The sequence below is a fragment of the Anomaloglossus baeobatrachus genome, chromosome 11, assembly GCF_048569485.1.
Source record: "Anomaloglossus baeobatrachus isolate aAnoBae1 chromosome 11, aAnoBae1.hap1, whole genome shotgun sequence".
Taxonomy (NCBI): domain Eukaryota; kingdom Metazoa; phylum Chordata; class Amphibia; order Anura; family Aromobatidae; genus Anomaloglossus; species Anomaloglossus baeobatrachus.
In genome coordinates, this window is record NC_134363.1 from 117269695 (window position 1) to 117285755 (window position 16061).

Here is a 16061-nt window from a genome sequence, read left to right on the forward strand (position 1 = left end):
TCCCCTGACTAGTTTGCCCTCTTAGCATGTTGGCACGCCCACAGTGCCTTGCTTACATACTATTCAATGTCCAGCGTCATCGGCATGGACGCGAGTACCTGTCCTTTATCACCACCTCCAACACTGGGTTTAGGCTCAGTGTGCATAATCAGAAGTCATTGCACTTTTGATCATGTGCACTATGAAGCCAGGTGTATGCGTCCCGGCTTCAGAGAGGTCTAGTGTGCATGACAGTGTCAGGACGTTTGATCATGCGCACTAAGTCTAAACCTGGCGTCAGAGGTGGCAACAATGGACAGGTATGCCCGTCGATGCCAATTATGCTGGACATTGAATTGAATGTTAGCACACTCACAGGGACGTGCTACCATGCTAAGAGGACATACTAGTCGGGGAAATAACACCCTTGTGACTGGTCCCTGCGCTCATTAGCATATCATAAAAGATCTTTAGAAATACATTTCTAAAGATCTCTTTATCTATGCTACTAGATACAGGGACAGTAAGGCAGGAAATAGCAATATGTACCCAGAACTGCTCGCGGTGCTGGGTGCATATTGCACCTGACAGGTTCCCTTTAATTACCGCGCTCCCACAATGAAATGCTCTTTGTAAATAGGAATTCAGCAAAATTCTAAGTAAATGATTTACAAATGTTATTTACATTTTCTGAACGCTTCATTGCATTTTAAATAACTGTATTTCCTCTTTCTATTTGATAAGTTATTTTTAATATCTTCAGAATAATATTTTCACCCTTGTATCAGCCACATTTCCTTACTCCATGAATAAACTATTAATGTTGATGATACAATTTTATTTTTCTGCCCGGTAAATTACATTTTCTCATCTAAATCTCAGTTCCTCACACACAAGCTCCGCCACATGTATATTTTATGGTTTGTGTACTCATTTGCTTCTGTTACTAATGACCTTTTGTACTGAAGTTATGAAGACACCGTTCCCAAGAATTTTATAAGCAATTATAGCCCAGATAAGAAAAGAGAAACTGTCAGAGCTTTCTAAGATGACAGCGACAACTTCTCTTTTTTAGCTTTTAAATCCGATGACAAATTATAAATGTACGGAATAAAAAAGCAAATTTATAGGCGAGTGAGAGCCAGTGGTTTATTGCTTGTTAAAGGGTTTATATGTATACATTTGGGATGAGGGAGTAGGAACTTACTCTATATTTGATCTGCCCAGATTCTACACCCAAATCTTTTTTCATAGTGGTGCGTGGTGAACTGTTAAAAATCGAAAACGTGTCGGGTTGGATTAGCCTAAAGGGAGGGACCTGGATCAAACTGCTCCTGACACTAAAAATCAAGGTCATTTTGGTGCTAGACCCCCTTTAATCCCTGTGCAGACCAATGTTCCACACTAATGACCTGCTTGTGACCCTTGCACCAGCGGAAGGTAGCAACGCAGTTGATAATCGAGCAAAAGGGTTTTCTTCAGTCTGTATGTGCATTAAGCTCCTATACTGAGTCTGCCTACAGAGTGAGTGTCTGATGTGAAGGGCATTTTAAAAGACCCCCGTAATGTGGCAGGTTTAACGGCATTGCTGCAGACTAATGCAATATTCACACATCCGTGTGTCACGGACCGAGCAAAGACCGGGATTCACGGATTGTTCGACCTGATCTTCACAGTGACAGCCTTAAAGACATATGACTATGGGGAGATAAGGTATGCACACCAGTGACTATGTAAGGGGAATACATGGAATAGCAGAAACTGCTGTGTGAATACTGACTTGAAAAATCCAATAGCTATATGAAGAGTGAAAATGTGAAAAATGGAATCTGCATTACTGCCATGAACATATGAATCAAGAGAAATTTAGCTACTGAATTGATCAATGCAATAGAGCCCCAACACTACGCCAAAGTATTTCTCTACGTTGGGGTCCCTAGCTTGTGTGTGTCCTCTCATGCAGTTAAAAAACTTACCGTGTAGGGGAAGCTGAGACCCAGGCTATTTATGCGTATTATATGGATTGGCAATCCCTAGCTAGGGACCCCAACGTAGAGAAATACTTTGGCGTAGTGTTGGGGCTCTATTGCATTGATCAATTCAGTAGCTAAATTTCTCTTGATTCATATGTTCATGGCAGTAATGCAGATTCCATTTTTCACATTTTCACTCTTCATATAGCTATTGGATTTTTCAAGTCAGTATTCACACAGCAGTTTCTGCTATTCCATGTATTCCCCTTACATAGTCACTGGTGTGCATACCTTATCTCCCCATAGTGATATTTTTTTAGGTTTTTTGCACCCAGTTCAGACTTAGAATGGTGTTCCAGACGTTATTCGTTATTGTTAGTGGTTTTTCGTTTGTGAACCCTCCCCACCACACCTATTGCCAATCCATATAATACGCATAAATAGCCTGGGTCTCAGCTTCCCCTACACGGTAAGTTTTTTAACTGCATGAGAGGACACACACAAGCTAGGGACCCCAACGTAGAGAAATACTTTGGCGTAGTGTTGGGGCTCTATTGCATTGATCAATTCAGTAGCTAAATTTCTCTTGATTCATATGTTCATGGCAGTAATGCAGATTCCATTTTTCACATTTTCACTCTTCATATAGCTATTGGATTTTTCAAGTCAGTATTCACACAGCAGTTTCTGCTATTCCATGTATTCCCCTTACATAGTCACTGGTGTGCATACCTTATCTCCCCATAGTGATATTTTTTTAGGTTTTTTGCACCCAGTTCAGACTTAGAATGGTGTTCCAGACGTTATTCGTTATTAAAGACATATGAGGCTGTTAAGTTCAGGTTAGGAGATCTGCGGACACTACATGAATCCACGGCCCGTGCTAAGACCATGACACTCAGATGTGTGAATGTCATCTATCGTTGACTTCCAGAATGTGTTTGGACATTTGGAGGAGCAATTTCCTGGAAAGCAATGTGATAGCAGACTTAAAGGAATATTCTGGGAAATAGAAGTGATCAGAAGTCCTCAAGATAAGTGATAAGTACAAAATTGGTGGCATTTTGACTGCAGTGACCCCCACCGATCACATAATGGGTACTTTTATTACCGTTAGAATGGTGCAGCAGTGCACGTGCTCGGTAGTCTCATAGAGCATGAATGGAGTGGCGGTCAAGCACTTGCATGGTGGAGGAGCCTATCCTGTTATTCTCAACATTCAAACGATCACATATACACAGGGTAGGGGGTTATTTAGATGGTTGTTGGGGTATTACCATGGAACACAAGAATAGGGATGAGCGAATCTGAACTGTAATGTTCGAGGTTCATATCGAACACTTGATATCCAAGTCTTGAGCGGGCTTTACATGCAACGACATCGCTTACGAGATGTCGTTGGGGTCACGGAATTCGTGACGCACATCCGGCCTCGTTAGCGATGTCGTTGCGTATGAAACGCAGGAACGACCTGTTAACAATCAAAATTACTTACCAAATAGTTGATCGTTGTCCAGTCGTTCCTATCCCGATTATCGTTGCTGCTGCAGGACGCAGGTTGTTCATCATTCCTGCGGCAGCACACATCGCTATGTGTGACACCGCAGGAACAAGGAACATCACCGTACCTGCGGCCGCCCGCAATGAGGAAGGAAGGAGGTGGGTGGGATGTTCGGCCCGCTCATCTCCGCCCCTCCGCTTCTATTGGGCGGCCGCTTAGTGACGTCGCTAGGCAGGTACGTATGTGTGACTGTTCCTAGCGATGTTGTGTGCGACGGGCAGCGATTTGCCCGTGATGCACAACCGACGGGGGCGGGTGCTTTCACCAGCAACATCGCTAGCGATGTGGCTTTGTGTAAAGCCTGCTTTGGACTTGAACACGGACGTTTTTAAAAAGTCTATGTCTGAGTTTGGGTGCTGTTCCTATGCTAACCACTCAATTGAGCATTATGATGCTCGGCCAAGCGAGAGCCGCTTGCAGTCACTGAATGGCTCGCAGTGGGGGTGAAAACAGTGTTTTTAGATGTAGAGTGTACAAAAAAACCCTTGCCCTTCCTCCCCTTTGTTTATTGTCTGGCTGTATGTGGGCGGAGACCAAATTGCCCAATCAGTGTCTTCCATTATACTTGTTCCTTGAGTCGAGTCCATTAGTTCTCGAATTATATGAAGTTCGTGATCCAGTGTCAAATTCAGGTCAAGACCAAGTCCCGAACTAAACTTTTAATTAAAGTTCGACCTAACCCAAACTTGTATGAGTTCACTCATCTCTACCCATGATTTAGACTTTCAAATACCACTGGAGATTGAAACTATGGCCACGTGTGCACACCACTGCTCCATTCATTATCTATGGGACTGACAAAGAAAACTAATCCCTGTACTTGGGTATGTCTGACAATCAAATGGAGAATAAATTAAGCGGTGATGTGCATGAAAGGCTAGCCACCATTCCCATTTCAGAACCCATTTTTAGTAAGTCAGACTGCTGAAAGTCAGCAAGTTACCACCTATCCTGTGTATGGGTGACTACCTTCAATGTTAGAAGTAAATCTTTAATTGAAAGCAGTAAAATATATTCATTCTATCAAACAAAATTACAAACATTCAGTTATTTTGTGTATATATCCATCTCAGTTTTCAAGATGTCTGCTTTTAATGATTGAACAGGAACCTCATTAGTATACAAGACTATACTCTATTACTGTTCTGTATAATAGAATGTGAATATTCTGTATACCCTTTAAATATGAGAAGCATTATTAGGTACTTTGTGTGTTGCTGCTAAGGCCCTGTTCACACTGCATTTCTGTAGTGCATTTAGTGGTTCCACCTGAATAATCCTAAATAGTGATGAGCGAGTACTAAAAAGCTCGGGTGCTCGAAGCTCGGGCCGAGCATCCCAAGATACTCGTGTACTCGGCCCGAGCACCGAGCCCAATGTTATCCTATGGGAGACCCGAGTATTTTTGTGAAATGACCCCCCGGCAGCATGTAGAAACCCTAAAAATGTCACAAAAGTCTCAGAAGAGTGCTCAAATGACATGGCATCAGCATGGGGAAGACCCCTTGAAGCATTTATCACTCAAAAGTCACAGATGTGAACAATTTTGTCCGAGTTTTACGCCATTTTTACGGACTCACCAGAAAACCTTCCAAAATGACACCAAAATGAATTTTCATGGCGGAAATGTTAAGGGCACATACCCAATAGTGAGATAGAGCTGGTGTATGTTACTTTTTGAGATTAATACATGAAAGATTTTACATGAAAACCTTGTGTGGCACTCCGATGTCCAAAACGCACGTTTTGTGCTTTTTACTAGCGATGTCGGTCATTTTTTTTTTTTTTATTCTATCTCCCTCAGTCCGTCGGTCTGTCTCTCTCTGTCTTGTCTGTCCCCCTCTCACAGTCTGTCGGTCAGTTCCCCCCCCCTCTCTCTTACTTACCGTTCCCCGATCACTGCCGCGGCGCTGCACAGCTGTTCAAACTCCGGTGGCTTTTCCTCTTTTGAAAAAGCCGGCCGCTCATTAATCAATCTCCTATTCCCTGCTGTCCTGCTTTTCGGCGCCTATGATTGGTTGCAGTGAGACACGCTCCCACACTGAGTGACAGCTGTCTCACTGCACCCAATCACAGCAGCCGGTGTGTGTATACTGTGCAGTGAAATAAATAATTAAATAATTAAAAAAAACGGCGTGCGGTCCCCCCAATTTTAATACCAGCCAGATAAAGCCATACGGCTGAAGGCTGGTATTCTCAGGATGGGGAGCTCCACGTTATGGGGAGCCCCCCACCCTAACAATATCAGTCAGCAGCCGCCCAGAATTGCCGCATACATTAGATGCGACAGTTCTGGGGCTGTACCCGGCTCTTCCCGATTTACCCTGGTGCGTTGGCAAATCGGGGTAATAAGGAGTTAATGGCAGCCCATAGCTGCCACTAAATCCTAGATTAATCATGTCAGGCGTCTCCCCGAGATTCCTTCCATGATTAATCTGTAAATTACAGTTAAAAAACACACACACCCGAAAAATCCTTTATTAGAAATAAAAAACACTAACAAAGTCCCTCATTACCAATTTATTAACCCCGACAAACCCTCCATGTCCGGCGTACTCCACAGTCCTCCAGCGTCGCGTCCAGCTCTGCTGCATGGAAGTGACAGGAGCTGCAGAAGACACCGCCGCTCCGGTCACCTCCACGCAGCTAATGAGATGAGTATAGCGATCAGCTGAGCTGTCACTGAGGTTACCTGGATCCAGCGGTGGATGCAGCGGTGGCCGCGGGTAACCTCAGTGACAGCTCAGCTGATCGCGCTACTCACCGCCGCTCCAGTCAGCTCCATGCACCAACTGAGGTGAGTATAGCGATCAGCTGCTGTCACTGAGGTTAATCGCGGCCACCGCTGGATCCAGCGGTGGCCGGGAGTTACCTGACTGACAGCAGCTGATCGCGCTATTCCCTTCATTAGCTGCGTGGAGGTGACCGGCGGCTTTTACTATTTTGAAAAAGCCGGCCGCTCATTAAACAATCTCCTATTCCCTGCTTTCCCCGCCCACCGGTGCCTATGATTGGTTGCAGTGAGACACGCCCCCACGCTGAGTGACAGGTGTCACACTGCACCCAATCACAGCAGCCGGTGGGCGTGTCTATACTGTGCAGTAAAATAAATTAATAAATAATTAAAAAAAAACGGCGTGCGGTCCCCCCCCCATTTTAATGCCAGCCAGATAAAGCCATACGGCTGAAGGCTGGTATTCTCAGGATGGGGAGCTCCACGTTATGGGGAGCCCCCCAGCCTAACAATATCAGTCAGCAGCCGCCCAGAATTGCCGCATACATTATATGCGACAGTTCTGGGGCTGTACCCGGCTCTTCCCGATTTGCCCTGGTGCTTTGGCAAATCGGGGTAATAAGGAGTTAATGGCAGCCCATAGCTGCCACTAAATCCTAGATTAATCATGTCAGGCGTCTATGAGACACCCTCCATGATTAATCTGTAAGTTACAGTAAATAAACACACACACCCGAAAAATCCTTTATTAGAAATAAAAAACACACACATATACCCTGGTTCACCACTTTAATCAGCCCCAAAAAGCCCTCCATGTCCGGCGTCATCCAGGATGTTCCAGCGTCGCATCCTGCGCTGCTGCATAGAGGTGACCGGAGCTGCAGAAAACACCGCCGCTCCGGTCACTTCCACGCAGCAAATGAGGTGAGTAGCGCGATCAGCTGAGCTGTCACTGAGGTTACCCGCCGTCACTGGATCCAGTGACAGCGGGTAACCTCAGTGACAGCTCAGCTGATCGCACGGCTGTCTTCATTAGCTGCGTGGAGGTGACCGGAGCGGCGGTGTCTTCTGCAGCTCCTGTCACTTCCATGCAGCAGAGCTGGACGCGACGCCGGAGTCCGTGGAGTACGCCGGACATGGAGGGTTTGTCGGGGTTAATAAATTGGTAATGAGGGACTTTGTTAGTGTTTTTTATTTCTAATAAAGGATTTTTCGGGTGTGTGTGTTTTTTAACTGTAATTTACAGATTAATCATGGAAGGAATCTCGGGGAGACGCCTGACATGATTAATCTAGGATTTAGTGGCAGCTATGGGCTGCCATTAACTCCTTATTACCCCGATTTGCCAACGCACCAGGGTAAATCGGGAAGAGCCGGGTACAGTCCCAGAACTGTCGCATATAATGTATGCGGCAATTCTGGGCGGCTGTTGGCTGATATTGTTAGGGTGGGGGGCTCCCCATAACGTGGAGCTCCCCATCCTGAGAATACCAGCCTTCAGCCGTATGGCTTTATCTGGCTGGTTTTAAAAATGGGGGGAACCGCACGCCGTTTTTTTTAATTATTTAATAAATAATTAAAATTAATAATTAAAATTAATAAATAATTAAAAAAAACGGCGTGCGGTTCCCCCCATTTTTAAAACCAGCCAGATAAAGCCATACGGCTGAAGGCTGGTATTCTCAGGATGGGGAGCTCCACGTTATGGGGAGCCCCCCACCCTAACAATATCAGCCAACAGCCGCCCAGAATTGCCGCATACATTATATGCGACAGTTCTGGGGCTGTACCCGGCTCTTCCCGATTTGCCCTGGTGCGTTGGCAAATCGGGGTAATAAGGAGTTATTGGCAGCCCATAGCTGCCAATAAGTCCTAGATTAATCATGTCAGGCGTCTCCCCGAGACACCCTCCATGATTAATCTGTAAGTTACAGTAAATAAACACACACACACCAGAAAAAATCCTTTATTAGAAATAAAAACACACACATATACCCTGGTTCACCACTTTAATCAGCCCGAAAAAGCCCTCCTTGTCCGGCGTAATCCAGGATGATCCAGCGTCGCATGCAGCGCTGCTGCATGGAGGTGACCGGAGCCGCAGCACACACAGCCGCTCCGGTCACCTCCACACAGCAAATGAACACAGCCGCGCGATCAGCTGCTGTCACTGAGGTTACCCGCGGCCACCGGTGGATGCAGCGGTGGCCGCGGGTAACCTCAGTGACAGCAGCTGATCGCGCGGCTGTGTTCATTTGCTGCGTGGAGGTGACCGGAGCGGCTGTGTGTGCTGCGGCTCCGGTCACCTCCATGCAGCAGCGCTGCATGCGACGCTGGATCATCCTGGATTACGCCGGACAAGGAGGGCTTTTTCGGGCTGATTAAAGTGGTGAACCAGGGTATATGTGTGTGTTTTTATTTCTAATAAAGGATTTTTTCTGGTGTGTGTGTGTTTATTTACTGTAACTTACAGATTAATCATGGAGGGTGTCTCATAGACGCCTGACATGATTAATCTAGGACTTATTGGCAGCTATGGGCTTCCAATAACTCCTTATTACCCCGATTTGCCAACGCACCAGGGTAAATCGGGAAGAGCCGGGTACAGCCCCAGAACTGTCGCATATAATGTATGCGGCAATTCTGGCCAGCTGCTGACTGATATTGTTAGGGTGGGGGGCTCCCCATAACGTGGGGCTCCCCATCCTGAGAATACCAGCCTTCAGCTGTATGGCTTTATCTGGCTGGTATTAAAATTGGGGGGAACCGCACGCCGTTTTTTTAATTATTTATTTATTTATTTTACTGCACAGTATAGACACGCCCACCGGCTGCTGTGATTGGGTGCAGTGTGACACCTGTCACTCAGCGTGGGGGCGTGTCTCACTGCAACCAATCATAGGCGCCTGTGGGCGTGGAAAGCAGGGAATATGAGATGGCTGTGTACAGAGCACCGCGCGCCGGCCGGTATAAAGGCTCGGTCACGCTGTGCAGGCCGGCCAATCACTGCAATTCCACAACTAACAGGGCTGTGGCATTGCAGTGGTCTGCCAGCCAATCCCTGCATGAGGGCTGGCTCTCAAAAGAGCGCCAACATGCAGGGATGACGACCACGAGTAAAGCACGAGTATTGCAAAATTACTCGGTACCCGCCGAGTAGCCCGAGTACAGTGATACTCGTGCGAGTACCGAGTAGTTACAAGCATGCTCGCTCATCACTAATCCTAAATATTGAATTCAGATCGAGCCCAGACAGGGCCATAGACTATAATGGCATGAGTGGCATTCAGATGAATTCCATTTGTGTTTTTATTTCTCAACATGTCCGTTTGTTCAGATAGGCACAGAAATGTAGTCTGCTATGTTTCTGTATCTGTTTGAGCAAATGGACACGCAATTTATCGCCTCATAGGGGACTTCTCTGTATCCTGTATATAAAGTGTTGAAGTATTTCCTACTCCAATTAAATATTTCTGGGATTCATTCTATGGCACCGATGAGATTAAAAAAAAATACACAGGTATGTGATTTCCAAATCTCTCCAAATGATTTTAATGAGAATCATCTCTTTTATAGTCCTCAGAAACATGGGCATATCACGCATAAATTTAGGCATTTCTTTGCATGATAGCAAATAGTAGGATACAGAATTGCATAGTAAATGCAGGCACTGCCAGCATCCACCCAGCTTAGCCAAACCACCCTAAGCAGTTCTTGTCTGATGAGTGGACTTCCACCCCTATACATTTTTTTGAAGACTTGAAGATTTTTAACTCCTTCCTTACTTTAACAAAAGGATTGAGACAGAATCACTAGAATGCACTGCATAACACAGTGTGAACATGGCCTAACTGCTAAGGTTAAATACAAAACAAAAAATGCAATGTATAGAAGATATAGAATGTGAGAAATGTATTTGTATTGTTACTGCATTGCAAACTGTCCTGTTGTGTCAAGTATCTGAAATTGAGCTGTTTTCATTATTCAAAGAATGGAACAATGAACATTATAGAATTATACAAGCGACTTTTTTTCTAACGTTCTATAATCAGAATATCTCCATTTGCAAGTTTGAACAACCTAATAATGACTTGCAAATACGCCGGATATTTAGAGCACCGTGTCATTTTCTCCAGGTATCACAGTCAGTCAATGTGGATGGCAGTGTATATTTAATGCACAAATACACTGCCATGATGAATGTCAGCTTGTAGGAATCTGAAATTATAACCCCAAAGGTCAGAACTGAGTCATTACAAGTTGCTGAAGTCCTTAATAACACCTTCAAATTGGATCATTTTATGGAGTTTCACTTTAAAGGCATCACAAAAAAATCCTTTCCAGGTTAGAATTCATATCAGGAATAGTAAGAAAGATTTCTTTTACTCTGCATTATAATGTGTGAAGATGAATGTCCCTGAACCTGTTTTGCGATGACAACAATGACCTTTAGCACCATGTGGACATTCCCTACAGAGCAGATACGTAGGTAATGGTATATTGCTAACCAATGCATTAACACTAGAAGTCCCAGAGAGGGGTCATTTAACATTTCTACCTTTGGAACCCAGAGAAGGGTCGAATGACCTGAAGGATTTTAGCTAACATCCTATAATCACCGTCTTTTGTTCTGTAATTAAGGCCATTACTGTCGCACCACAGGAGGTTGTTGTTTTCCATTGAGTTTAGCCATTTAGTTTCTAGTTAGTTCTATTCAATTTATTGTATTGTCATTTGACCCTCTTTCAGGACTTCAGGGGGAGCTCGAAATTTCTGGGTCTTCTAGTGTTAAGTAGCCAGCATAAATCATATTGAGAAGTACAGCTGGGCTATTGGCCAGGGAAAATGAAGGACTCCAATGACAACTACATTTTAAAGGGTTATGCATTGGTGGACGCCCCTTCTTAAAAGAGTTGTTCACTACTAGGACAACCCCTTCTTATTCTACGTGTTTCCCCCAGGTAAAATAATAAAGCCTATACTCACTTCCCTTGCTTGTGCCCTTCCACTGATGTCCAGGTTCACAGTGCATGGGGTCCTGACATCACATGAGCCACGGGTCCAATCAACGCCAGCTTCTGTTCTCGCCTTTGGACTAAACAGACAATCAACAGGAAGTGAGGGCAGAAGCTGAGCTCACTTCCTGTGGATTAAAGGGTTATTCCCATCTCCAAGATCTTATCCCAATATGTAGGAGGTGTAATAATAATAACATTAGCAAATACCTCCAATTAAAAATGTAGTATAGTTCTCCTGATATAGCCATGTCTCTTGCCTCATGTGAAGGGCATTGCAGCAAAGGTATCCATGGTTACGACCATGCACATAGTGACAATTATTTAGTTACTTAGTTGCTCATGGTCATAACCATGGATACCTAAGATCTTGCAATGACCTGAACATGAGGTAAGTGACATAATGAATCAGAAGAGCTATACTACATTTCTAAGTGAAGGTATTTGCTAATATAATTATTATTACATCTATTACATATTGGGATAGGATCTTTTAGATGGCAATACCACTTTAACTCTTTTGGTACGAAAGCGGAGAGAGGGAAGCCGGCACTGATTGGAAACAGGGCTCGCATGATGTCACAACCCCACGTGAGACCCAGCATTATGAGCCTGGACACTGCAGGCACCGGAACGGAAGGTGAGTATAGGCTTTATTATTTTACCTGGGGGAAACATGTGAAATCTGAAGGGGTTGTCCTTGTAGTGGAAAATCCCTTAAAAGGTAACCTGTCTTGTTGAAAATGGCATTTGATCTACAGGCAGGATGCTGTTGAGAAAAACTTTAGTAAGCCTGGCATTTTATTCAGTGAAATCCCTGGTGTTTGTAGCATATGTGGGCGGTCCTATTCAGTGATAGTCTTCCCTGTGCATTCAGAGATACATGTCAATCACTGCTAGGACAACCCCCTGGACTCATGCAAACAAACAGTAGGGATCTGAGTGAATAAAATACAAGTTATACTTTATTGAACTTATAAATCAGTCATTCTGCTCAGAATCTCACTTTTTATACTGTGTTGTCCATGGATTGGGCTGCATGAGCAACGTGACTGGGTCCCTGATTAAAGGGCCAAAAAATCAAATCACTTTTTACCACTTAAGAGGCTCCATTCCTGCTCTGTGGGTGCTATCTCTCATTGTTATATCACATGGGCAATGCAGGCAATCAGAGGCCAATGATTGGTTAAATCTAGGAATGCTGGGTTGCAGCCAATCATTGGCCTCTGATTGCCTGCAGCAATCACAATGTCATGTGACCCATCAGGAGAGACAGAACAGGGGCAGGTGAGTATGGAGTGTTTTTAATCTCTACAGGGCCACAAAGTGATTAGGGTCATATCCCTTTAATATTATGTAGACCTTTCTTGAAGGGAAGATGTCAGCTTGGCAGTATGATATAGAGAAGGTAAGCTGAGCAGATTGATTTATACATTGTAGGCTTGTGTGAAAAGATATAACTTGTATTTTATTCACTGAAAATGTTGCTCCGTCTTGTTTTAGTAGTCCAGTGGGTGGTCTTAATAATTGATTGACAGCTATACAGCTATTTGTGTGAAAAAGTACAGCTGTAGATCATTAAATAAGGAAACCTTTTTGACTCATAAGCCCTAAATACTCACATTACTTTGTATTGCATTTGGGGGACCATTACACTTTATTAAAGACGACCCTTTAGCAAAGTAAATGCAATCGAGGTACCTTTTCTTTATATTTGTATGTACCTGAGGAGCGTGTACTAATGTTCCAGTTATTAATCTTTGTAACTTAAAACTGAACTAACTAGCATGTGCGTGAAGCCTCAGGGGGCCCAACCGTCCGCCCCACATGAGAAGATCAGTGTTATAAATGATGGATTCCAGTAGGGGGCAATGCTGAAGATTTCGTTTTGAAGCTTTAAATTCTTCCTTTGTGTCTGAGGACGGTTATCACGTTGAATTATGCATTTTCCAAAGATTTCCCCCTACTATCAAAAGTTTAACTTAGTGTCCTCAAGTTTGGACATCTCCCGAAACAGAGCTGCTTCTCGGAATAGTGTCCCCCGCCGGTCTCCGGCTGTCACTAATCAGACATGTTTGTTCCTGTTTAGACAACATGTAAAGGCTGCAGCCCATCAGCAGGTGCTGATGATTTTCTGTGCCGGTCACGTGATGACCAGCAGGGGACACAGTACTAGGTGCAGCTTTGGTCTGGGAGGTTTCTTTTCATCGAGTACACCCTGGGCCCATTAAATTCAACTTATTAATGTAGACAACAATCTGTTTAAGCCTCTAAATCATAAATATAAGCATACTGTAGCTTTAATTGACCATATTTTTGTGCCTTGACTGTGTTTCCCAACCTTGGGTTTGCTGCAATATTTCTGGTTCCACCTAGTTTTTATGCCTGAGGCTTTTATGGGAAGGAGAAATGAAAAAGTGGTTGCAGGCAGCAACTGCAAGTTGTCACCTACCACCTCCTCTAGGTGGGATCTACCTGATGTCAGTGTGCGTAACTAACATGCTGGACTAAGCTACAGGCAAGTGCCTTGTCTGCATAATGCACAGGCACACCCAGGGTGTGGCAGCACAACAGCCATAGATTTTAGTTATTATACATAGGCATTCACGAAATGTCGTAATAAAGGAGACGCCCTCAGTCTAGGTTTTGTTCAGACAGGACCACAGCAGAATATGTGTTTAACCCCTTCTAGACCGTACATTCCACAGTGGAACATCCCTGATCTGCATCATCAACTTTCAAAAGTACTCGTTTTACAAAAAAAAATTATGCCCAAAAATTATCCCTTTCCCTATGTGATATTTACAAAGTGAAATCATCTATGTGTACAATGAATGTTATTCATTATAGGAAGATTAATCGTTCTAGACAGGGAAATTACCACGTAGATATTAATTCAGTGTGTTATTAGGAGCGTGAAACTCATAGGACTCTGACAATTATAATTATTTCTTAATGTTATATTTTCAATTTTTAACATGTTACTTTTAATAATTTATTCCATTTAAATGAATCAAATATTAAGACAATAGACTAGAAGCTTCCAATTAAATTAAAACAGAACGAGGAACACGATTATAATGATTAAATAATCATAAAACAGCAGAAAGAACATATCGGGAGTGTTATAAACGTTATGATGTCAAATATCTAGAGGCTGTTTAGCATTAATGTTAGTCTGATCCTTTACCGATCACTGTAATATAATTATAATAGAGAAATATGGTTTTATTATAAAGCGTTCAGTCTAATTAACGCCAATTTAATGGTTGCAACTAAGGGATGGTAAGATTTTCTCCCTTGATAAATATTTGCCATAGTCAAGTCCAGGGAAGCTTAGTGGTGGCCCCATTGGGATTTTTAGAAGACTCTGCAATATCTCATATTGTCTAGACATGTCCCCTCTGTAAAGTGCGGCGGAATATGTTTGGCGCTATATAAATAAAAATTATTATTATAAGACTTAAAAAAATGGATTTCAGAGGGATACGACCATAAGTCAACTCATTTGTGGTATCGATACTGGAAAAACAATTTTTACATCTTATAAAAGACCAAATTTTCAAAACTAACATATTTCTAAAATATTATTATTATTATTATTATTGATATTATCTAGAAATCTTCCACTCTCAGACCTGATGACTTAGTTTTCCCATCTCTAGTCGACATATTTAGCTTATTCTAAGTAGTCTTCAAGAATAAACCCAAAATCGACTCTTACCTCTTTGACATATTTCTCGGCCTCCACCGTCACGGTATTGTGATTCTTGTGTTCTTGAAACATACACAGGTAGCAGATGCATGTTTGGTCTGTTTGACAAAACAGCTCCATTGTCTTGCTGTGAAGTTGACATTTTCTGGCTTCAAAGTCCCTAATGGGGTCCAGCAACTTATGGTCCCTAAAGGCAGCTCCTTCCAAATGGGGTTTAAGGTGAGGTTCGCAGAAGGAAGTTTGGCAAACCAGACAGGACTTAACAGCTTTCTTTTTGTCGTCGATACATGAATCGCAGAGGACATCATCTGAATCTATACTGGATCCAGCACTTATTCGAACAGACCTCCGATTTTCTGTACTATCGTGACCAGGACTTCCAGGAGGTTTTGCATCAGATCCACCATAAAGATTCAGACGATTAAATTTAATACTTGATGCTCCAGGACTACCTTTCAGGATTGTCGTTTTCACGCCTCCTTGATCTAATCCAGGGCTGTTTGGGATCTCTGGAGTTTCATCAATACTTGAGTTTGCAGAATCTTGATGGAAGCTTTCATTTTCTTCAGCAATGGAGCCATTGGCTCTCTTTACATCTTGATCTCCCATTCTCTTGGTAGCTGAATTCTAGATGACCCTTGTTAATATTGTAGACTCCTCGTGCTGCTAAATCTGGTAAAATACTTAAGGATCTCAGGTAGAGCGAGGAAAGAACTGATAAATATCCGACTGTGACTCACACCTAGACTCAAGAAGAAACCTGATTCCTGTCAATGATGATGAACGGCAGCAGAGGAGATATGATGAGGAGATGAGACAGCTAAGGTTACACAATCTGATCCACACCCAGGAAGCTCGGAGAACATTCCTGCCCTGCCCTCTTTTACAGAATGAGACTTCTTTTTTAATTATTTTTCTAGCTGGCTGCAACCTGTCCTAGCTGTTAGTGTGGACAATTATTTTCTGGCTCTCAACCTGCTGATTAGGTATTTTATGAGCGGTTAGCGTCCTACATACAACATTGACGTAGACCACAAAAAATCAGCTGGAAGTTCATTTCTTTCTGCGATGACTATTGAATTAA

General features: G+C 43.3%; 1 protein-coding gene across 2 annotated transcripts in view; it reads right to left on the minus strand.

The window, feature by feature from the left end:
• The window catches only part of TRIM29 (tripartite motif containing 29), a 124742-nt gene extending 108966 nt beyond the window's left edge, over nucleotides 1–15776 (minus strand). For both annotated transcript variants that reach the window (XM_075328554.1, XM_075328553.1), the window contains exon 1: nucleotides 14987–15776. In XM_075328554.1, the coding sequence (XP_075184669.1) occupies nucleotides 14987–15586 (600 nt within the window). In that variant the 5' untranslated portion in view covers nucleotides 15587–15776. The remainder of the gene's footprint in view (nucleotides 1–14986) is intronic.
• Between the last annotated feature and the right edge of the window lie 285 nt (nucleotides 15777–16061).